The following is a 23,794-nucleotide window of genomic DNA, read 5'->3' as shown; positions in this document are numbered from 1 at the left end:
ACATAGTAATGATATTATAATTAGCCAACAATATCACAACTACACCCAAAGGACCACAAAGAAGGAGAGTATGCAGGCACCATGGTGGGTAAAAAATTAATTAAAGTTGGTGGTTTAATGTCTTGATCTACATCCTATTGGTGCTACTTTTTCATTGGTTGGTGTCTAGATTTGAAGTGTGGTGGAATCATAAACTGTGTAAATCTGTACATGTACTTGTCACCTAGGGATTAAGGATTTCTATGGGGTTTGGACTTGGGAAGGGGTAGGTCTGGGCTGGGAGCAACAATCAGAATCTCATTATAACTGCTGCATTCTGTTATCCTCTGATTCATTTGGGGGAATTTTCAGGTTGTATGTAGCCTGTGCTGCAACTCCACTGTGAAAAACTGAAATGCAAGGAGCTGAAAATGTAGGGATCTGTGTATCTACTCTTATGATGTACTACCTGCCTATTTTTAAGTTTCATTTCCTTCAGTTCACCTCGCTCTGACTCTCTCTGTCTCTGTTTCTCTGTCTCTGTCTCTTCATTTCTCTCTGTCTCTTTTTCTTTGTGTCTCTCTCTGTCTCTGTTTCTCCCTCTCTCTCTCTGTCTCTGTTTTTCTCTTTCTCTCTGTCCCTGTATTTCCTGTCTTTGTCTCTGTCCCTGTGTCCCTTCCTCCTTTTTTCCCTCCCTCCTTCTCTTTCCTCTCTCTCTTTTTCCCCTTCTCATCCTACTGCCCTGTTTTGCCTTGCTAACTGATCATGTCCCAACAAGAACGAACAAACTTTATTTCAAAGTTAAGATCATAAGAAATGATAGGGTTAAACCTGGGAGGAGATTTTATAGTGATCCCTTCATTTAATACATGAAGAAATTCAGAGAGAATACATTTCTTATCCAAGATTACACATGTAGTTGGATACACTTCAAAAAGTGGAAAGGCTAAGCATAAAAGATCCAAAAAGCAGACACCTAGTTCTTTTCACACTGTCATTTTGGCAGAGTCCTCAAGTTATTTTGCAACATAAATTTATGTCATGCTTCCTGAAATACAAAGGAAATAGCTGTGCAGTTTTACTTTCAATACACTTTTCTCAACTCTCTAGAAGTGAGCTGGAGGGATCATGGCTGGTAAGTTAGGAGATATAGATATATATATATATATGTTTGCTTATTTATTTTTTAAAAATAAATTAGGTCTCTTTGGGAATGAGTGGGAAAAATCTTTTAGGAAATCTATTCTATCTTCCAAAGCACAAAGCATATTTGACCAAAACTGGGGTCAAGAGGAAATTGTTGCTTAAAAATGGAATGTAACCTTATATCCCTGCATTGCCTTAGTTTGGAACTTCTGTATTGCCTTGGCTTTCATCATTGAGGTATAAGTGGTAAAGATACTTTGGTTTAATTGTTTTTCTTTCCTTTTCTTTCTTTCTTGTTTTTTTTTTTTCGAGTTTCATGTTTCAAAGAAACATTTCTGGTAAGGACATTATGAAATACAGGGAGGGACTGATTTGTCTTGTTGCCTTGAATTTCGATTGTAGTTCCTTTTTGCATTTTCAAATGATCTCAGCTGTGCTGTCAAAAGTGTTGATGGATTAGATAGGATGGTCGATTTGAAATACATTTCACAATTTGGTTTTAGGCTCTTTCCAAACGTGTTCCATCCTACTTATTTAACATACCTACATATTTAACAGCCTATATAATTAGCTGTTCTTGTGCTTATAACTTTGTTTTAACGCGTTAGAACAACCATCCATCATCTCTGAAATAGATTTCCCTTCTATCTACTGAAATACTTTTATACCTTTAATGTTCAGTTTATGTCACTTCTTTTTTAAATCTTTCTAGATTCCTGCATGTGAAAGCACTCTCTTCCTCCCTAAATGTACCTGGAATCTTTTATTTTCATCTTTCCTTTGTCTTTCTTTGTGCACTTGTTATATGTTTTTGTCAGACTATAAATTATTCTGGGCCTAAAATGCTAATTATTATTTTTATATCTTCAATTACTTCTCATAGTAAAGACAATTTATTGAATTTAATTCAATTTAGTAAAACAATCTGAGGTATTCTAAGATCACAAAGCAGTGGATAAACTTGATCAAGTCAACAAGCCAACAGCATTTATTAAGTTTCTAAAATAGGAAAAAGTCACACAGTAGTTCTAGTTTGGTAAAAGCCTTCAAAAATATTAAGATGAACTACTCTTCTAGGTCTCTTTCACAAGTTTCTGAAAATCAAAGTCTCATTTGATTCATTCATGACATTATGAATATTGTTAAAATAAAGATTTCATTGACATACCAACTGGAAGAGAGTTTTCATGGAGTTAGAAGATTAGAAAAGAGAGGGATTCCTGGGACTAAGAATCTGTCCACATGTGGCAACTATGGAGCCCTGTTTTTGAAGTAAGGGATTTTTGCTTTTTTAAAATGTATCTTTGGCTGAAAGAGTATTCCCTATTTTCTTACAGACACAGTCCTGAAGGAGAAAAGGAAGCTGTTGGTGGAATCAATGGGCAAGGGTTTAATCAATGGATTACTGGATGATTTATTGGAAGTAAAAGTGCTGAATCAAGAAGAAATGGAGATAGTGAGGGAGGAAAATAAAACAATCAGGGATCAGGCTCGAGACTGATTGATATTGTCACTCGCAAAGGTTCCAAAGCCAGCCAATATCTTATTAAAAGTATCATTGAAAGAGATGGACATCTTGCAGACCAACTTGATCTGTCTTCAGGTTAGTGTTAATGTCTCAGCTTAAAGGGGACCCCAGATATAGCTTACACTTTGGAACCTTCTACAACTTGCATGTTATTTCTATCATCTAAAAGAAGCCTTTGTCTAACTCAATAAGCTTAACTGTATAACAGTGATGTAATTCCTGGGAACGTTTTTCCCACTCATAATTTTACTCTGGTTTTCCAAAAATAATTCAGTGAATCATCACTCCTATGTTTTTCATGTACTCACCTGTCCAGAAATGTTATAGATCCTGATAGGAATCTCTTCACCCTTCTCCTCATTGACTATACATACAGCAGAGAAATAAAAGGGGGAATTGAGTTCACAGAGAAGAAGAATTTTAAGGAATATTTAGATTAATTGTGAGTAGCATCATATCTTAGTGGAAAAAGAATAGGTTTCTAGTCCTGCAAATGTACTCCTACTAAGAAATGACAGCATTTAAGAGACTCCTCCTAATAATGTGAAGCTCTTGGCCTATCAATGTATACAAGGGTGCAAATGGAGGTGAGAAGGCAGATTATTTCATACATGTTCAGAAAGACTGAACAAAACAAAGGCACATAGATGTCCTATGAGAGCAGTCCATTATATTGTTGGACTGTTCAAATTGTTATGATTCTTACTTATACTAAGTCAAAATAAACTTCCCTAATTTTTTTCTTTGTCCTATTAATGCCAGTTTTATACTATGAAACAACAAGAACAAATTTATTTCTTAATATTCTTTAAGATAACTATCATATTTCCCTATAAGATGTGGTTTTTTAAAATACACTTTAATTCATTAAACTGTTGTCCTTACATCATTGTTCTCATATCTCTCATTATCTTGGCCTTTGTCTATATGTGTTTTATTTGATCATGTCCCTTTTAAAAAATAGTGTCTGGAATTGAATACAGATCTAGATACAGTCTGTGCACATTCCTATGAAACAATTATTTCTCTTCTGGAGGCACTACATTTTTTTGAATGTAGCCTAAGAAATTCAATTTAGTGTAAATGTGAGGTTAAAGCCATCCCATACCAGTTAGACCTGATAGATTTATCTGGTGAGAACTTGTCTCAACCCATTAGTCAATCAATCACAGATTTTATACTAAAAGCAAAAAGTCCTTGAAAGCTAGGAAAATTTTTAGCGATATATACTATTTATTTCCTCAATTCCACAGAGTTTAGGGAAATTATTTATGGATGTCTCTGTACTGTGGCTGAGGCCCATCTAGTAACTTTGCAGGACTTTTCACTTCCTGAAAAGTACTTAATCCATAGGTTGAGTTGTATTCTTCTTGACCCTGGTAAATACTTCTAAAGAGAACCTGGGGCCCCTCTCAGCTGAAAACAAAACAAAATAAACAAACAAACATCCTTAGGGCAAGTAACTTGGAAAGTGGTGACTTCTCATTGGGAACTTAAGAATTCAGATTCCTCATCATCAAATCAAGGAAAGGGTTATCTTTGAGCTGGAGTTGGAAGTAAAAGAGTAATGGGAAAATTGCTTTCATCCTTGATCCTAAGCAAAAAAAAAAAAAAAAAAAAAAAATTTACCTCCTTTGTCTGATTTAGAGATCAATAGAAAGTTCCCAGATCCAAGGACTAGGAGAGGGCTGTGGATAGTTATTATTTACAATTTCTGAAATTCCAAGATTGAGTGGGTGAGTCAACTAAAACAGTAAAATTGTGTTTGGCTGCCCAAAAAGGCTTGATTTAGTTTTATATATCTATAAAATATCCCTGATAAAGTTGCCTGTATAATTTTCCATGTCATAGCTATTTTCTTTTACATATTATTTTCCTCTTTCTCAAGAATAATTATTTTCCCTTGGCCAATGGTTTAGTTTAGATTTCTTTGGGTTAACATATATTTGTCCATCCAATGAGTTCATTTCATAATTGTATCCATCCTGGATGCTACTTACTATAGGCTGTCTTGAGGGGAAGCATTTGAAGATTTTCACCACCAGCTGGTAAAGGAATCCTTGGCTCAACCCCTACTAGGTTGATTTTTCTAAACTGAATCTTCGACTCTTTGTGCCATAGTTTCTCTTCAAAAGTCTCCACAGCATATCTTCCCCAAGTTCAATGAAAGGAAAATCTGATCTCTTGTTATCAAAAGATAGAGCCAGGTATTATTCACCAATGGTTACCTTACTGTTTTTCATTTTTCCAAACATACACTTTAATTTTCTCTATTGTGTCTTTCTCCAACTCAAACTGATTTCTCTCTTATTCTTCTATGTAATTTAATGCTACTTATCCCTATCCAGATCTGGAGATCCAAATTTAAATCTTCCTTTCTCTAACTTTCCATTTTTCTGATATTCATTATGACTTATGTCCCTTCTGATAAAAGTAATTGTCAGAATGCCATTTGTTTTGAGGTCAGGAGAGAGAGAGAGATTATTCCTCACTTTTCTTTTACCATTTGTAGTAACTGTCTTTTCAGAATAATTTAGCAAACTCTCCTCCTTTTTAAACTATACTATCCATATTTATCACTGAATATGAAGCTTAATAGCCTTTTCCCACCCATTCCAATTCCCTTTATCCTTTCTCAATGTCTTCTGATTCTATTCAACATCACAATTTTATAATCGATTTTTCCCTTCATATTCTACCTTCCATGTTCTTTAATCTACTCAGCTTTCTTGATCTACTCCTCTCTTCTTCCTCAGCTATGTATATTATCATTACTACACATCTTACTAGTTCTCAAAAATGTTTACTTCCATTATCATAAGCTCCAAAATTCTTTGTTACATTATAATATTTTAACACTCCTGTCTTACAACCTCTAACTCTAAAACTTCTAACCTTATTCTTTATCCTTATTCTTTATTAAAAGTCTTTAGGACTTTTAGTCTATATTAGTCTATATTAGTCTATATTTAGGTCTTTAGTTTATATTATTCTTGCAGTATCTATATTCTCTTCTCTCCCTTATCTAAATGCTTAAATTGAGTAATTTAAATGGACATTATTGTGTTTTTTTAAGCTCTTTGGCCCTTTTTGCTATTGTTGATTGAACCATGTTAAATTGCTCATATTATACCTCCTTTGCCCCTGTTATGTGCTATTGAAAGAAACAAGAGGAAGTCAAAAATCATGATGACTGGGTCTTCTATAAATTTATTAGGTTTTGTGGAAGCAAGATGGTCTTTTAATTTTTAAGTTGATTCTCTACTGAATTTATCTCAGTGGATGTCCCAATGTTTCTTGTTTTTTAGACAGACACCCAATGTTTCACCTTCCTGCTATTGCTATATATCAAAATATTAAACTCTGGACATTCTTAATGTTAGGAATAGAAAGGCAGTCCTTTCAGTTATTGAACAACATATGTATTATGTAGTTCAAAACTGACTAGTTCAAATTACATTATTCAAGATAGCAGTTTTGCTCAATTTTAATAAGATACCACATTAATAAAAATAACTAATGTTTCAAGTTTTTTAAGCTTATAGCTGTTATATCTTTAAAGTTATTAAAGCTCAAAACTACAATACATTTTTGGGATACTATCTCTTTCTTTCTCTGTAAAATTTGTCGACATTTCATATGTATTCCCTGCACACATTTCTTCTCTTCTTGCTATCTTCTAAACACTCTGCCATCTGGCTTCTGACCTCATCTTTAACCTAAAAGAAACCTGTGAAAAGTTGCTGATGTACTCTTAATTAGAAAATACTATGGCCTTTTTCTCAACTCTCATCTTTTCAAAGCTGTGCAGCCTTTGGTACTGTCATATTCTACTGTACTTTTTTCTTCTTGCTTTTCACAACACAACTCTTTTTGGATTCTCCTTCTACCTTTTTTATCTCAAGCCCTTTAACTGATTATCATCCAATTCAATCTCTCATGATGGATGTCACTCCAAACTTTGCCATTATACCTATGTTTCTTTTATTTGTCCAATATTAGCAATATTGTCATTTTCTTGTATTCATCTCTAGGCTGATGATTCTTAAACTTTTATAACCAACTGTACATTTTTTTAAATCACTTTTTCTTTTCTCAACAACAATTCCAATTTTCTACCTGCTTTTTGCAATTTCTATCTTTTAGGCAACTCAAACCAAAAATATCTAAAACAGAAATTTTCATATTTCTTTCCATACTCTCATATCATTTGATCTCTACTATTTTGTTGAAAGTACCACAATAAAAAAAAAAAACTTAAAACAAACAAAAAACAAAACCAAAAAATGTACTGCAATCTGTCCAGTTATCTAGATGTAAAACTCTGATATATCCCTCTACTTCACACTCTTACTCATGCCAAATGCCCAAATTGGCAATTCTCATTATTTCTGGCTTCATCTTTCTCATATGCATCATCTTATCCTCATTTACATAGCCAAAACTATAGTTTTAGTTTTCATCACTTCTCACTTGGATAATTGCAATTGTCTTCTATTTGATTTCTCTGCTTTAAGTCTCTTCCCATTCCTATTCATTTGTATAGGGTTGTCAAAGTTCCTTAAAAGTGTTTCTGTGCTATTTCATCTCTTTATATTCCCCAATGCTTAACATAATACTTTCTTTAAAGAAAACATTTGATAATGGATTTAATAAAGATAATTGATTAATTAAAGTTATGAATATGTTAACCTATGGAGTTTTTACTAGGGCACAAAAAAAAATTAGAACATGTAGTAGGGATTCTTGTGCAAATAATTATATATAACAAGATGTCTTTAATTTTATAGCTCCTCAGGCAATCCAGGCCAATGCCACAAACACACTCAAGCTTTGTTCCTATGAAGACTTCCAAAGGATAAGGAAGGAGATGGCAGGACAGGTGCTATGTATTCTTATTTCACTGGAATTTGGGGAAGAAAGAATTGGTAACTAGCCCAGTTACACATGTGATGTTCTGGTGGGAAGAACATCTTTTCTTGAGCTACATTAATGATTGTGAGACAGCAAAGAACACGATTTTTATAGTCCCATACCAGATTTCTTAATCCATTTTCTCCAATTACTAAGGAAAGTTTAGATTTGTGTCCAAGGCCCCATTTCTATTTAAGACAATGTTCATGATATGACATCCCATAAAAATTGGAAAAGAAGGCTAATATACACTTAAATAAGTTACTTGGCTTTGTGTTTGAATTGAAAATGGCTGAGGAATTCTTATTTACATTCATATGTTTCCCCTACAGATATACCCAGTGATGGAGAAAGAAGGCCGCACACGCCTGGCACTTATTATCTGTAATGTGGAGTTTGATCAGCTAACTCGGCGTAATGGAGCTTATAATGACATCATAGGAATGCAAGACCTTCTTGAGGGTCTGGGTTACAGAGTAAATGTTGAAAAGAACCTCACAGCTTTGGTAAGCACAGAGGCAAACCATTTTCCATTCCAAAAGCGATAGACAATCCCCAACCCAAGCAATACAGAAGTGTTATCCCAAGGGCCAAGAGAGCTCAGAATTGTCATCACAGAGTTCATCATCATTGAACACACCATTTCACAGTAGGAAGATAATAAATCTCTAACACAGAAAATTTTTGTGGACTTGATAAAACTGTTCTCTTCCCTTGGTATTTCCCTAAAGATATTAATTTTGAAATGTTTCTATATTTTCTTTAAAATGTAACTTAATCCTCATTTGAATTGAAATTATCCATTTTAGATCTGGAAGAAAAAAGGTCAAGAATTTCAAGGAAACTAATGGGAAAAAAATAAAATGAAGGTGGCCTGGCTGTACTAGATCTAAAACTATATTATAAAGCAGCAGTCATCAAAACCATTTGGTATTGGCTAAGAAATAGACTAGTTGATCAGTGGAATAGGATAGGTTCAGTAGGACAAATAGTCAATAACTATAGCATTCTAGTGTTAGACAAACCCAAAGACCCCAGCTTTGGGGATAAGAATTCATTATTTGACAAAAGCTGCTGGGAAAATTGTAAACTAATATGGCAGAAATTAAGCATTGACCCACACTTAACACTGTATACCAAGATAAGCTCAAAATGGGTTCATGATCTAGACATAAAGACTGAGATTATACATAAATTAGAAGAACATAGATAGTTTACCTCTCAAACCTGTGGAGGAGGAAGGAATTTGTCATCAAAGAAGAACTAGAGATCATTACTGATCACAAAATAGAAAATTTTGATAATATTAAGTTTAAAAAGTTTTTGTACAAACAAAACTAATGCAGGCAAGATTAGAAAGGAAGCAATAAACTAGAAAAACATTTTTACATCCAAAGGTTCTGATAAAGGTCTCATTTTCAAAATATATACAGAATTGGCTCAAACTTATAAGAAATTAAGCCATTCTCTATTTGATAAATGGTTAAAGGATATGAACAGACAATTTTCAGATGAAGAAATTGAAACTATTTCTAGTCATACTAAAAGGTGCTACAAATCATTATTGACCAGAGAAATGCAAATTAAGACAACTCTGAGATACCACTACACACCTGTCAGATTGGCTAAAATGACAGAAAAAGATAATGATGAATATTGGAGGGGATGTGGGAAAACTGGGACACTGATACATTGTTGATGGAATTGTAAATGAATACAACAATTCTGAAGAGTAATTAGGAACTATGCTCAAAGTTATCAAACAGTGCATATCCTTTGATCCAGTAATGTTACCATTGGGCTCATATCCCAAAAAGATTTTAAAGTAGGAAAAGGGATCCACATGGTACAAAAATGTTTGTGGCAGCCCATTTTGTAGCGGCTAGGAACTGGAAATTGAATGGATGCCCATCAACTGAAGAATGGTTGAGTAAATTGTGGTATATGAATGTTATGAAATATTATAATTCTCTAAGAAATGACCAGCAAGATGATTTCAAAGAGGTCTGACATGAATTGATGCTAAGTGAAATGAGCAGAACCAGGCGATCATTATAAATGGCAACGCCAAGATTATATGATGACCAACTCTGATGGATATTGCTCTCTTCAAGAATGAGATGATTCAAACCACTTCCAATTGTTCAATAATGAAGAGAATCAGCTACACCCAGAGAGAGAACTATGGGAAATAAGTGTGGACCACAACATAGTATTTCTACTCTTTCTGTTATTGCTTGCATTTTTGTTTTCCTTCTCAGGTTTTTTCCTTTCTTTCTAGATCCAATTTGTCTTGTGCAGCAAGATAAGTGTATAAATATATATAAATATATAAATAAATATATATGTATATATTATACATTATATTTCTTATACATTATATATATTTAACATGTATTAGATTACCTGTCATCTAGGGGAGGGGGTGGAGACAAGGAGGGGTAAAGTTGGAACAGAAGGTTTTGCAAGAGTCAATATTGAAAAATTACCCATACATATATTTTGTAAATAAAAAGCTATAATAATAATAATAATAATAACAAAGAAATCATCCATTTTACCCCTAAGATAACCATTCAACTGAATATTCACATAACCATTTTCTTTGATTATACATTCCTGAGTCATGTATTTTATACTTTCTTTTAGGAAATGGAGTCAAAGCTGAAGCAATTTGCCTCCTGCCCAGAGCACCAGACTTCAGATAGTACTTTTTTGGTGCTCATGTCTCATGGTGAGCCAAGAGGCATCTGTGGAAAGGATTACACAGAAAAAGCTCCCCAAATACTACCTGTTGACAGGATCTTCCAAATTTTCAACACCAGCAACTGTCCTAGTTTGAAGGACAAGCCCAAGATCATTATCCTTCAGGCTTGCCGAGGGGGTGAGTATGGATTGAAATTAATCTAGAGCATAAAATCATTGTTTGCTTCATCTTCTGTTAGGTAATCTGCACTTCTCAATTATTACAGATTTCAGCTCTGATGGAACAATATGCAATGTCAACAATAATATCCTCTAATATTCTCTCCTATGAGAATCTATTTGTTGGCTGCTGCACATCCTGGCAATAGGTCTGGTAATTTAGGAAGAAGTTGCCTCAATCATTTGAAATATACCCATTGACCATTCCTTGGAAATGAGTCACAAACCATTCTGTCACCTTTGCAATCTAAATAGTCAGAAGTGATGATGTGACTTAATGGGGAAAAAAGGAGTAGACTTGGCTATAGGGATTCTTTGGTTTAAATTAAGAGTCAGAGGAAAGATCAATGTATTGGGCAAAAGAAGACTTTGAATCTGGATTCAAATCAACCTCTATATAATACCATCTCATTTAGGAAATGGTTTTAACTTCCAAGGCAGAGTTGAGTTTATTCTTGTGGCATATAGAGAAGAGTACTGATTATGCAGAGAAGCTGGGTTCAAATTCTGCATGTAACATTATCTGTGTGACCTTGAACAAGTCACTTTAAAGTTTTGGAGTCCTAGGCACCTTAAGTTTAAAATAAAGGTGTTGGATTAAATTGTGTCTGAATTCTAAAAGATCTAGCCTTTGAAGCTGATAGACACATGATCATTTTAGTCCCTTAAAATCTCAATGGTACAGTTCTTTATCTGTAAAACTGGAAAGATATGGTACTTATTGTGGTACTTTAATTAAGTAATATATGTAAAGCATTTTGCAGTGTTTCAATGCTATAGAAATATTAACTATTATTGTAGTGTTGAGAAAAGCCATATGTTGATATGTAGAAGAAACTTATTCTAAGGATTGTGTGTGTGTGTGTGTGTGTGTGCGTGTGCACACACGTGCGCAAGAGAGAGAGAAGAAAGTGACAGAGAGGCAGAGACAGAGGCAGACACAAAGATAAAGACAGAGAGAGACAGAGATTTAGACTGAGATACAGGAAAATACAAAGAACACAGAGAGACAGAGACAGACACAGACACAAATACACACCCAGAGAGAAACAGAAACAGAGAACAGGGATAGACACAGAGAAAGAGACAGACAGATAGAAGAGAGCCAGCCAGACTGCCAGGCAAGATATTTGAATTGTCAGTGCCAGATATTAGCTCAAAATTGAGTATGTTTTGTTAACCCCCAAATCTCATATTTCTGCAGGAAATTCAGGGATTGTTTGGGTCAATGATTCAGCAGCACCCTCTGCAGACAAGTATCCCCAGGATCCACACATCTTTGAAAATGATTCTCTCTGTAAGGCCCATGTGGAGAAGGACTTCATTGCTTTCTGCTCATCAACTCCAAGTAAATCACTTCCTAGAAAGAATTGTCTCATAAGTGACTCCTAATGTGCAATCTCCACTCATCTAGTGTGAAATGGAACAAAAAGCCATATTGGAATTTGGTAGAGAATCATCTATAGCATACTTGATTTCTCTATACCTTTTCCAGAAAATCTCATTGCTTTTTTTCTGGTTAGATTTTATGTACATTTTTTCGTAGTAACTAATTTCATAATATTTTTCATGTTTTCATTCAGTAAGATTGACTGACTCAGAACTTATTGTTTGCAAAACACTGTTCTATGTAGTAAAACATCTTATACTTAAAATAATTTGTAATTTGTGTAGGTAATATATTTATATGTGTGTATATATATATGTATATACACACACACACATATATATATATAAAGTGTTTAATGTTTGTATATATGTAAATATTTATAAACATTATCCACTTAAAAGTACACACGGGATATTTTAGAAAGACAAATTCATCAAATGTATAACATATGATGTTGTAAAGAAATCAGAGTCAAATTGAATTAAAAAGTATTTATATAAAAACTAAGTTTTTTATGAAAGGCATTGAAGGTTATAGAGATTATGACTTGGTGTAGAGGATGGGGGAAAGAGATTATAGTAACATGTGCCAAGTAGTCTATATTCCCTAGTATCTCATTCCCAAATATATTCTTTTGGAGAATAGAGTGCCTCTTTAGAGAAAGAAAAAACAGATTTGTACTGAAAAAAGATCAATAACAAAAATGTTATTGAAGAAGTTATTCTTGGGGAAGAAAAACTAGTGAAATGTCTTTTATTCATTCTTTTATTAATTATCCATTTATTAAGCATCTATTTACTAAAGGCAAGACATTGTAATTTTTTTCTGGAAGTTGCCTTTTTGTTTTTCCGTTTTCTCTGTGATAGGGAGAAAAAGTGCCTGATTTATAGAATCTAGTGTTGACTTAATTTAAGCCCTCATTACTTCTAGTTTGGACTATTGTAATGAATTCCTAATAACTCACTTTATCTCCATTTTCCTTTTTTTCAATCCATCCTTTATATTGTTGCCAAAATGGTCTTAAAGTACAGATCTGAAAGTATCATTCCCTTGCTCAGAAAGTCCAGTTACTCTTTCTTTTTATCCTTTGGATTCAGCACAATTTCTTGCATATAGCAGGCACTTGATCAGTGTTTGTTTAATTATATTTCCTGAAAGGTAAAAAACTAAAAAGAAAAACAAAGCCTAATTAACCCAACAATAACAAAAAACAAAATATGGACTCATAGCCTTGCCTTTAAACCCTCCAGAATAGGCAATTAGGAAACAAAATTATCACTCTTTGTAGATGATATAATGGTATACTTAGAGAATGCTAGAGTGTTGCAATATGGGAGCCACCTGCCAGTGGCTGAAGGAGGTCTAATTCCGACCTGTAGAATGGATCTCTTCATGTGAGAGGATGATAATGATACAAGGACCCAGAGGCAGTTGCTTTAAAGCTCTCATCAGTCTCCTGGCTCAGCCCTTTGAACCACTTAATTACCCTGACTAAAAAACTCTTACCAGATCTCTTCTACCTTTCCTTCCCCATGGGTTACCTAAGGTACTCTGGGGGATCCTATTCACGAACTTCTAGTAATTCTTGTGCTTCTTATGCTCCACATTAGGCACCAAAATGTAGTATCCACACTAGCTCGATGGACGATCTCTGGAGAAGCCTTGGTCTTAGGTGGAGGAGTGATGAAGGCAGGAGACTCATAAGGATGGTCAGAGATGGGGTCCGTTTGTTTCAAGTCCTCTCAGACCTTTAATACCTTAGTATGATTACATCACTACAATGCATTGAGCATGTGCCAACTGTAGAACCATTACATCACCATATCACATTAAATATATGCCAACTAGAGTGATTACATCGTTACATCACACTAAGTATAAATGAACCATTATCTCATGAATCACAAGAGTAAACAACCTTCTCTTAATATCCTTGTTTCAAATATATCTTTCTCAGTGTTCTCCCACTATCTGCAGTCCTCTACACTAGAAAATCAGTTAAAAAACTACTAAAAACAATTAAATTTAGCCAAGTTGCAGGATACAAAATAAATCTACATAAATCATTAGCATTTCTATAAGTTATCAAAGAAGTCCAGTATCAAGAGATATAAAGAGAAAACATTTATAAGGCCCTCCAAAATGCTTACTACTGAGCTTTTGACCCTAATTTCACACCACATCTCTTTCTGACTCTTTATGTTCTAACTAATTTAAACAAACATAAATACTCTAATATCATGGTATCTCCTTTCCTCTACTGCAACTGTTATAATCCTTCAGAATTTAATTTAAGAGTTTCCTCTGGGAAATTTTTTTTGATCTCCTTTTCCCAAGTGAAAATATTCTCTTCCTTTATAGCAATTTTACTTGATCTCTTCTTTGTCCTTATTACACTCAACCTTTTTACATACTTAGGTGTATTTATGTGTACTACACACTTTTGAATTGTAAATAACTTGAATAAAGGAAATGCATTATTTTTCATCATTGAAATACTTGGTATATGTCAGATGTCTTATGCATGGAAAATTCAATTCTATTCCCAGATAACATGTCTTGGAGAGACAGAGAGATCGGCTCTCTCTTCATCATCAAATTGATTGATTGCTTCAGAGAATATGCATGGTGCTCTCACTTGTATGCTATTTTCTGTAAGGTAAGAAAATTGACATAGCATAAATTTTTATCCCAATGCTTCAAAAGCCCATATTTATCCATCTTGATTCTCTTTTTTTCCCCTTATGTCCTGTTAATCTATGAGAATCCTTCCTAAACTATAAAACTTAGGTCAGTTCCAATCTGACCTGACATAAATCACATGGGACAATCAATTCTTCATATTCTATTCCTGCCCTGTGGCAACCTATATGAGTGGTCACTAATTTCAGGCAAGAATCTAGACCTACTTCATCCCTTCTCTTCTCTTAGAAGGTTTGCAAATGGGAGGGGAGATTTGCTTGGTAAGAGATTTTTCTTGGTTCTGGTACATATGTGTATTTTTCATGAGTTAATTTTTCATCTCTTTTTGTTTAGGTCCAGCAATCATTTGAGATCCCAATGGAGAAGATGCAAATGCCCACCATTGAAAGAGCAACATTAACAAAGGATTTCTATCTTTTTCCTGGCAATTAAAATTATTAAGCAACAGAAACAGTGGCTGTTGGCAGCTCAAGTAAATTACGCTCTTGTGGGATGAATAAAATTTTCCATCTCCAAGTCTAATTTGGATTATGGGGGGGGGTACAAAATGATATTTGTTTTGGTGAATAACGTAGAACTTGGGGATTTTTTATTTTTGATCTTACATGTCTTTGCCTCGCTTACATAAATGGAGAAGGTGATGATCAAGCCAATACAAACCTAGCTAGAGCATTTTCTTGTCCTGGTTGATAATAGTGTCCCAGATTTACTACCTTGTCTTGATGTTGAATATAGTCACACTAATGAGATTTCAGTAGAAAAAAAAAATTAGATTGGAAGTAGGACTATGTAGTCAGTTAAGCCTTTTATCACACTAACTAATAGTCATATCTATATTCCTAAATCGTATTATAGCATTTCAGTTCAATAATATTCCTAGATCAGAGCATCCTGAGATTTAATGTATGTTATTAGATTTCGAATTCAGATTACTCTGGGTCTTTTTTCTGATTAGTTTCTTTAGTAAATATTGGGGGATATATAGACATCACACTTTTGTGGCTGTGCCCTTCACTAAAGAGGTTGGCCCTGGGCTAAGAAATAACTGTAGCATTATCTTTTCTCATGTTTTATTTCCTTCTTTCTTTTCTCTAGGAAATTACAAGTGATGCACTCTTTTTATAGCTACCTTTTGTGGAAGGATGTTTTCAGTATGGGGATTTTTGATGTTGTGATTGCCTGGTTTTTCTTTAAACAGTCCAATAAATACTAAGTCAAATAATCTGTCAGTTTTGTTTGTTTTGTTTTGTTTTGTTTTTTGCCAGACAAAAGAATTTCCTCCAGGAGAGATTTCCCAGAGTGCTTAATGGTTGTCAGAGCAGGACTGGACAGTACAGAATATTCTATTTTCCCCCGTACAGTACTATTGAATTCAGTTCAGTAAGTATTTACTGAGCAGCTGCTCCCCATTTAGCCTCATATTAAGGACGGTGGGAGAAAAACTCAGTCTTTGCTTTTTAGGGCATTATTCATTTATTGAAGATAAAAAATATATAAACAAAAAGCAAGTAAAGAAAATTACAACATCCTTCCTCTGCTATTCACCACTTTAGATTCTATCTAATTTCAATCCTTTCATTGTACAGATTATACAATTGTGGATTTTACAGATGAGGAAGAGATGATTTGGTCATGATCCCACAGTAACAATCTCTCTGGGCCTTTTATCTGTAACCTAATTAGAGATGTCTAAAGTTCTTTTGAGATCTGCTCTATGCTTAGAAGTGCTTATGTGTAAAGTATTATAGATTTACCACATGCAATACTGTGTGCCTGGCACATGGTAAATCCTTAAAAATTCCTGGAAACAATCCTGAATAGCAAATTCTGCTATTATTCCCATTTTACAAGTGAAAAACAAAACAAAATAAAAACAAAAACAAAAACAAAAAAATAAGATTCATTGTTCCTGTCTCTGAAATAACCATTTTAAGGAATTTCTAATGATTTATTCTTCAAGTTACCATAGGGAAATAGCCAGGTTAAAATAATACAATAAATAGGAAAGTTTCAAATGCTTGGAAAATAAATCCTCATCTTTAATGAACATTGAATGTAGTTAGGACTGACTTTTTTTAACCTTATCTTTCTCTCACTAGCTTAACTTGAAGTTCTTATTCCTAAAGTAAGCCTTAATCAATCTACTCTGGGTAGAAGGCTAGACACAAATTTCTGACTAAAACACACTGAAAAATATTTGATTTACCAAGACTGCTAGCATTTTGCAATTTGAGGATAATGCTAAAAGCAGTTGATTAACCATCCAAAGATCTGGCTTCAAAATATGTGGTCTTTCTTACTAACTGAAACATTTTGGCCAAGACTTTTTATCTCTTTGAAAGTTTAGTTTTCTCATTTGTAAAATTTTGTGCCTGTATTAGTTGTCACTTCCCTTCCAATTTTAAATCTTATGGCAGAATTTTTAGGGCCTACTAAAAACTTGCTTACAAATTTTCTTAATGGTCTGAAGACCACTTGTAACAAATACATTATTAAAAAGAGATTTCCCCCCTCCCCCACAAGCTCCAGATTCTGGGATTCAAAATATTTGGAAGACTGTGTCTTTTAGGTCATATCCTATATCCTTGCTTGTGGTTTTCATGTCTCTAGGCACTTGTTAGCTTTGCCCTTTTCTAGCTTTCTGTTACAAATGACCTATAGATTGATATTAACATGTGAGAAGCTCAGGGCAAAAGCTTTCAGTAAACTAAATTTGGTGCTAGAAAAAAAAATAAAAGGTTTGTTATTTTTATTTTTCTATATCTGTTCGTCTATCTTAGTGTCCCATTATAAATGGGACTATATATAGTGTTATATGTAGGACTGAAGATAAATTTATGTGAATGAGATGATAATTAACAAAAAAAAATTGATAAAAAGAAATAGGAACCATTTTTTGTGTGTACTTTTAAAATTTTCTCTGTCAAGGAGAATGATCTTTAGGCTGAAAAAGATGATACAAACATGGTAAAAATAATTTGAAATACAAAACAAGTGAAAAGATGAAATTAAGTGGTTGCCTTTGATCAATTCAATTAATCAGGTTCTGAAGAACTATTGTACATCATGGTATGATAAAAACAGGATGGGTAAGATTGTTGAACTGTGAGTAATCTTTGAAAAATCATGTAAAATAAGAAAAAAGCAATTATTATTTCAAGAAAAAAAGGTGAAAAGATGGAATCTTTGAAATATAGACTTGTGACTAGGACTTTGGTAATGACTAATATTCTAGAATTCATTCAAAGGAATATTTGTAACAATGGTTAAAGACAGATATTCATTACTAAGAACAGAACAATGGCTTTATATAGAACTGGTAAGTCTGGATGACCACTTTCATTGCCATTGATAAAATTACTAGACTGATATGTTTATTGGACATAATATTTTGAAAGAGTGTACCTAGCTGTTAGCAAAATATTTAGCAATTTTAGCTAAGTATTTAGCTAATTTCATTAGCATGAAGAGATAAAATATAGCAGATTATAAAATTAGATATATTCAGAAGTGATATAATGACTTCAAAGAGTTACAGGGAAAGAGGGGGAAAATTGAGCTTTTATTAGGCAAACTATGAAATTCAAATGATTATAATTTAAAGGAAAAACTCAAATTTCAAGCAAAATGGATTACAATAAACTCTTCATAGTCACTTAAGCCTTTTTGCCCTCATCTGTAAAATGAAGTGGTGAAGTAAATGGCAAACCACTTTAGTGTCTTTGTCAAAAAAAACAAAACAAAAAGCAAAACAAAACTCAAAATGGATTCACATAGTAACTGAGGTCATTGAAAAATTACTAAACAATAACAAAAATCCTATTTAATACAAATTTTTATTTTTAATAATAGTTTTGTAATTTTCAAAATACGTGCAGAGATAGTTTAAAACATTTACTTTGCAAAAACTTATGTTCCAGATTTTTCTTCTTCTCTTCCCCACATTCCCCTCCCCTAAACAGCAAGTAATACAATATAGGTTAAATGTACAATTTTTCTAAACATTTTCACATTCCATTTATCATTCTATACAAGAAAAATCAGATCAAAAAGAAAAAAAATATGAGAAAAAAGCAAGCTAATAATAACAAGGGTGAAAATACTATGTTGGGCCCACATTCAGTCCCCACAGTCCAGCTTCTGGATGCAGATAGCTCTCTCCATCACAAGTCTATTAGAACTGGCCTGAATCAACTCCATGTTGAAAAGAATAATGTCCATTAGAATCAATTATCACATAATCTTTTTGTTGCTATGTACAATGTTCTGTTGGTTCTGCTCACTTCACTTTTTAGCATTTCATCTAAGTCTCTCCAGACCTTCTGAAATTATCCTGCTGATTGTTTCTTATAGAATAATAATATTCCATTACATCCATATACCCCTCCACTTAGTTTCCAGTTCCTTGCCACTACAAAAAGATCTGCTATAAACATTTTTGCACATGTGGGTCTTTTTCCTTTTTTATGATCTCTTTGGGATACAGAGCTAGCAGAGAAACTGCTGAATCAAAAAATCAAAGGGTGTGCACCCTTTGATAGCCCTTTGGGCTTAGTTCCAATTTGCTTTCCAGAATGGTTGGATCAGTTCACAATTCCACCAAAAATGTATTAGTGTCACAGTTTTCCCACATCCCCTCCAAAATTTATTATTATCTTTTCCTGAGAGCTGTCAATCTGAGAGGGAAGTAGTAATACCTCAGAGTTGTCTGAATTTGAATTTTTCTAATCAATAGTGATATGGAGCATTATTTCATATGTCTAGAAATGGCTTTAATTTCTTCATATCGAAATTGATCATATCCTTTCACCATTAATCAATTGGAAAATGGCTAATATAAATGTTCTAAGGAAGTAAAACTCTCCTAATGTAGAATGCAGGATCAGAATCATTTTATATATACATATATATAAAATAATAACCAAATTTACTTCCACAGAAAGACTTTGTCCATCTATAACATAAAAGGTAGATAGAATCTGGAATATTTGGGACTAATTCTAAATATTCTGATTTCAAATCCAGGGTCCTTTATTCCATTCTACATTTTCACATTCATCTCTAAATAATGAGATGGCCGTCTTGCTCACATGTCACAAATCTATTTCTAATGATAATCCAAGACAGCAAGAAGGGAATCTTTGACTTTTCTATGATATTCCAAAAATGAAATTAAACAAATTATTTTTGTTTATTTTTTAAAATTTTATTTTGTTTATTAATATTATTTTTATTCTGATATAAGTAAAATTCTCCACAGTATTGACTACCTATTCTGTCACATAAATCCTTTAATCTTCTATTCATTATCTTTTGCAAACATAATATTTTTATAGTATCCCCTTCATGAATTTAATTCCCCAGTGTCATAATCTTAAAAGCTAAGGAGTGAATGAGAAAACAGTACCTCAAAAAGAAAGGAATAATTTGAAATGGGTTCTTTAAAAACAAAACAAAACAAAACAAAACACACACACACACAAAAAAAAAAAACAATAGCTCCCTTATATCATCAGGATTTGTCTGTATATATGAACCATGGTAGGAGGAAATAATGATGATAACAAAAGTAATAATAACAATGTACTCATAATTATTATATACAACTTTGTTTACCCCTAACCTATGAATTAGGTACTTTAATATAATTTTACTAAATTTACACATGATCCTTTTGTCAGAATCTCTCACTACAGAAAAGGCCCATGCATCCTTTGTGAAATTTTGTCTTTCTTTTGATTCATGTTTCCCACCAAAGAAGTTTGAGAAAAAAGTAAACATGGATTTTCCACTTATAGACATACATTTCACAATATGTGTGGTGTGTATGTGTATGTGTTTGGCAGTGATGGGCAGAGGATAGGGGAAAAAAAAAAAAAGTTTAGTCCAGTCTTGTGATTTCTTCAAAGTGGGAAATTCCCACTTTGGGCAACTCTGGAAAGGAAAGTGTATTGATAAAACATTTTTTAAACTACACAGAAATTTTTAAAAAATGTTAATAAGGAAACTTATACTATTTTGTTAAATCTAATATGCATTTAAGAAAACTACATGGTGGAAATACATGGTTTTATGAACTTTTTTATATAGTGAAAGTTTAGGTTTATTGGTGATTAAGTCTATAATATAACATAAGGCAGTAAAAAATTCTTACTACCAATGCAAATCAGCAACAAATCCTTAATTTATTGCCTTTAAGAGTAGTCTATACTAAAAATGTTAATTGTGTCCCAGTTGTGATCTCAAATTTTCCTTGATTCTAATTCTATTCCCCATATCACCATGAGGCTTCTCTGAAAGATATAGAAGGAAGTTTATTTGATTTTTTATTGTATTTTTTTGAGGTCGTCAGAGTAAAGTGATTTGTCTAGAATCACACAGCTAGGAAGTGTTCAGTGTCAGATACCAGATTTAAACTCAGGTCTTCCTGACTTCAGGAATGGTCTTTTATCCACTTTTATCCACTGCACCATCTAGCTGATCCTAAAAGAGAAGTTTAAGAAGGGGGAAGCTAAACATAGGCTTTGAAGTGAGTAACCATTAGTATTCAAGACTGATATAAACTCTAGTCACCATCAATTAAATAGGCATCCCTCATATACATTAGTGCCACTAATGCCTCTCTCCCCCATGACAAGGAAAGGGAGAAAAACTAAAATTATTAAGACAGATAGGATCAACAAGGGAAAAAGAAGAAGTGTTTGATCTAGGTCTTTCCAAGTGATTTTTGGGATGTTTCCAATTAGGAAGAATGGGGGAAGTGAAGCTTCTGGAGAGACTCACAGGAGAAAAATAGTCTGAGGAGATTTTGGGAAAATGGGGTACTAGGTCAGAAAATTTTTGGTTCTCCAAATTTTCTCCACACACACAAAAAGAAAGATCATCCCCTCAGGGCAGCAACTATACACATGGTAAAGCAGTTGTCTTCCTTAGACAACTTGAGAATACTTCAGGAAAGAATATGTTGCTTTCAGGAAACATTATAAAAATTAATGATGTACAAAAATATAAAATAAAAGGCAGGAATAGAATTTAGCATGGAATGAAAGCAGGTATAATAGTCATGATCTCAGACAAAGTTAAAGTTAAAATAAATTTAATCAAAAATGAATAAAAGAGAAACTATATTATGTGTCCATAATAATATTCAATACTCTTTTAGACTACTAAAATGCCTTGGCAATATAAAATATCTGAGCATATTGGCAAAACAGACACAGGAACTATATGGACATAAATTTAAAACTTTTTAATGCAAATTTATACAAACATAAATAGATAATTGAACTATTTATTTTTCATTTGTAGGTAAAACTAATATAATTTTAAAATCAATTTTACCTAGCTAATTTATTTATTCAATGCCATTCCAATTAAATTACCAAAAATTATTTAATTAGGGAAAAAAAAAAACAAAGTTAATTTGAAAAACAAAAGTTTGGAAACTTCAAAGAAACAACAACAAAAAAAATATGTAAAGGAAGTAGATTCAGTAGTATCAGACTTTAAACAATATTATAAAAGAGAACATTGTTGAAGTGTAAAAAGGATAATTTTGACTACTTTAAATTAAACATTTTTGTATAAATAAAACCCATGTAGTCAATAATAAAAGAAATGCAGGAAGTTGGGGGGGGGGGTCTTTCATAGACAATCCCTCAGATAGGATGTGCTTGGATTGGAATACTGTTAATGTTTAAGGCATGATGAGCTAGTTGATTTAATAAAACCTGAAAAAACTTGGACATATGAAGGAAAATGCTATCAACCTTCAGAGAAACACATGTCAAGTGGAAATAAACATAGTACAATCTCTTATAGATGTCTATGGTATATTGGAATATATATGAATGTTTAAAGCTATCTTTGTTTTATCTATCATCTATATCCGTGCTTAATTGTTTCTTTCTTTAGGGCAGATAGAGAAAGAGGGGAAGAGAAACTAAAAAGAGCCCCGCAGAGAACAACAGCCAACAACATAAACAAAAAAAAAACAAAACAAAACAAAAAAAAAGGGCCGCTTTGAAAACAATGTGTAGTAATTATTATTAGGATTCCTTGAAATGGAAATTTATCATTTTATATTGAATCTTCTTTTATTGTCGCCTATGTAAGTGACATTTTTTTTCATTTTGTTTTTGAGTTTAAAAAAAAAATTATTTTAAAAAATGAAGAGCAGAAACTGACATTAGCTATGGACTAGTTAAGGGCATTGAGATGGAAAGGAATCCCATAGGAATTTTGCTAATTCTGGACATTTTACTACACTCCAGTAAGCTCTAAGAGGATAAAAGATCTTAGGGCTGTCCAGTGAAAACACAGGAAAAGGAGGCAGCGGACTGATTAACCCACTACTCATTCCATCTCTACCTCCCTACCCCCAAGTTGCACCAAGGTATAATTTCTTCACTCTTTCCTAAATTTTGCTGGAAGAGTTCTATTCCATTCTTCTATTTAGAGAGATTTAGTAAGATTTATATGCTTTTGTGTGTAGGATCAGAGGAAAATAACTATTTTATTCTATCCCTGGTTATTTGCATACATGTGTAAGTGTTTGCTATTGAGTAACTACCTTTTGCCTGGTTTGGTGATAGATCTTAATGCATTGGGTCAGCTCAGGCATGATTTGCATAAATGATTACCTTATTCAGTCACCCTGAACTTGAGAAAAATAACTAGGAGCTCCATAGTTATCTAGCCACTTCTAATATTTTGTATTCATATATCTTGAAATAAACATGCACCATATATCTTGCAACCTGTTTTCTTCTGTAAAATTTTGCATTTGAGGCAGATCATGTCTACAATCCTTTTCCCCCTCTATATTACAATAAAAAAAAATCATTTAATTTCCCTAGCAACTTAAATGAGGAGAAGAGAAAATATTGTAACATTTATTATATACAGATAAGGAAAATAAGATTTATAAAGGATAACCTTTTGTTTATTATTAAATAACCAAAGTGATCTAGATCTTTGGAACTTCATTTAGAAAGTTTTTTTGCTATGCAATATTACCCATTAAGCAAAGAAATGACCAGTAGTTAAGACTAAATGTTCAATTAAGAAACTTTGTATCCAAGACAGACTTTCCACTAGTTCTGGAGGTTAATTAGCTGATGCAGGGGATAAAGCTCTAACCTTCTACTCAGGAAGAAGTGAAATAAAATTTGACATTAGACACTAGCTAAGCAACCCTGGACAAATCA

General features: G+C 33.1%; 1 protein-coding gene across 1 annotated transcript; it reads left to right on the top strand.

Moving 5' to 3' along the window:
- Positions 1-1,027: 1,027 nt before the first annotated feature.
- LOC127554938 (caspase-1-like) lies at positions 1,028-15,807 on the top strand. The gene is given in 10 exon segments (XM_051986902.1): positions 1,028-1,114; positions 2,463-2,615; positions 2,618-2,728; positions 7,444-7,535; positions 7,900-8,073; positions 10,217-10,451; positions 11,697-11,840; positions 14,432-14,541; positions 14,919-15,057; positions 15,681-15,807. Coding segments are annotated over 9 exon segments (1,125 nt in total). The 5' UTR covers positions 1,028-1,107; the 3' UTR covers positions 15,018-15,057; positions 15,681-15,807.
- Positions 15,808-23,794: the final 7,987 nt, after the last annotated feature.

Source organism: Antechinus flavipes, chromosome 3 (genome assembly GCF_016432865.1).
Source record: "Antechinus flavipes isolate AdamAnt ecotype Samford, QLD, Australia chromosome 3, AdamAnt_v2, whole genome shotgun sequence".
In the NCBI taxonomy this organism is placed as follows: Eukaryota; Metazoa; Chordata; class Mammalia; order Dasyuromorphia; family Dasyuridae; genus Antechinus; species Antechinus flavipes.
This window is presented reverse-complemented; position numbering and strand designations above follow the sequence as displayed.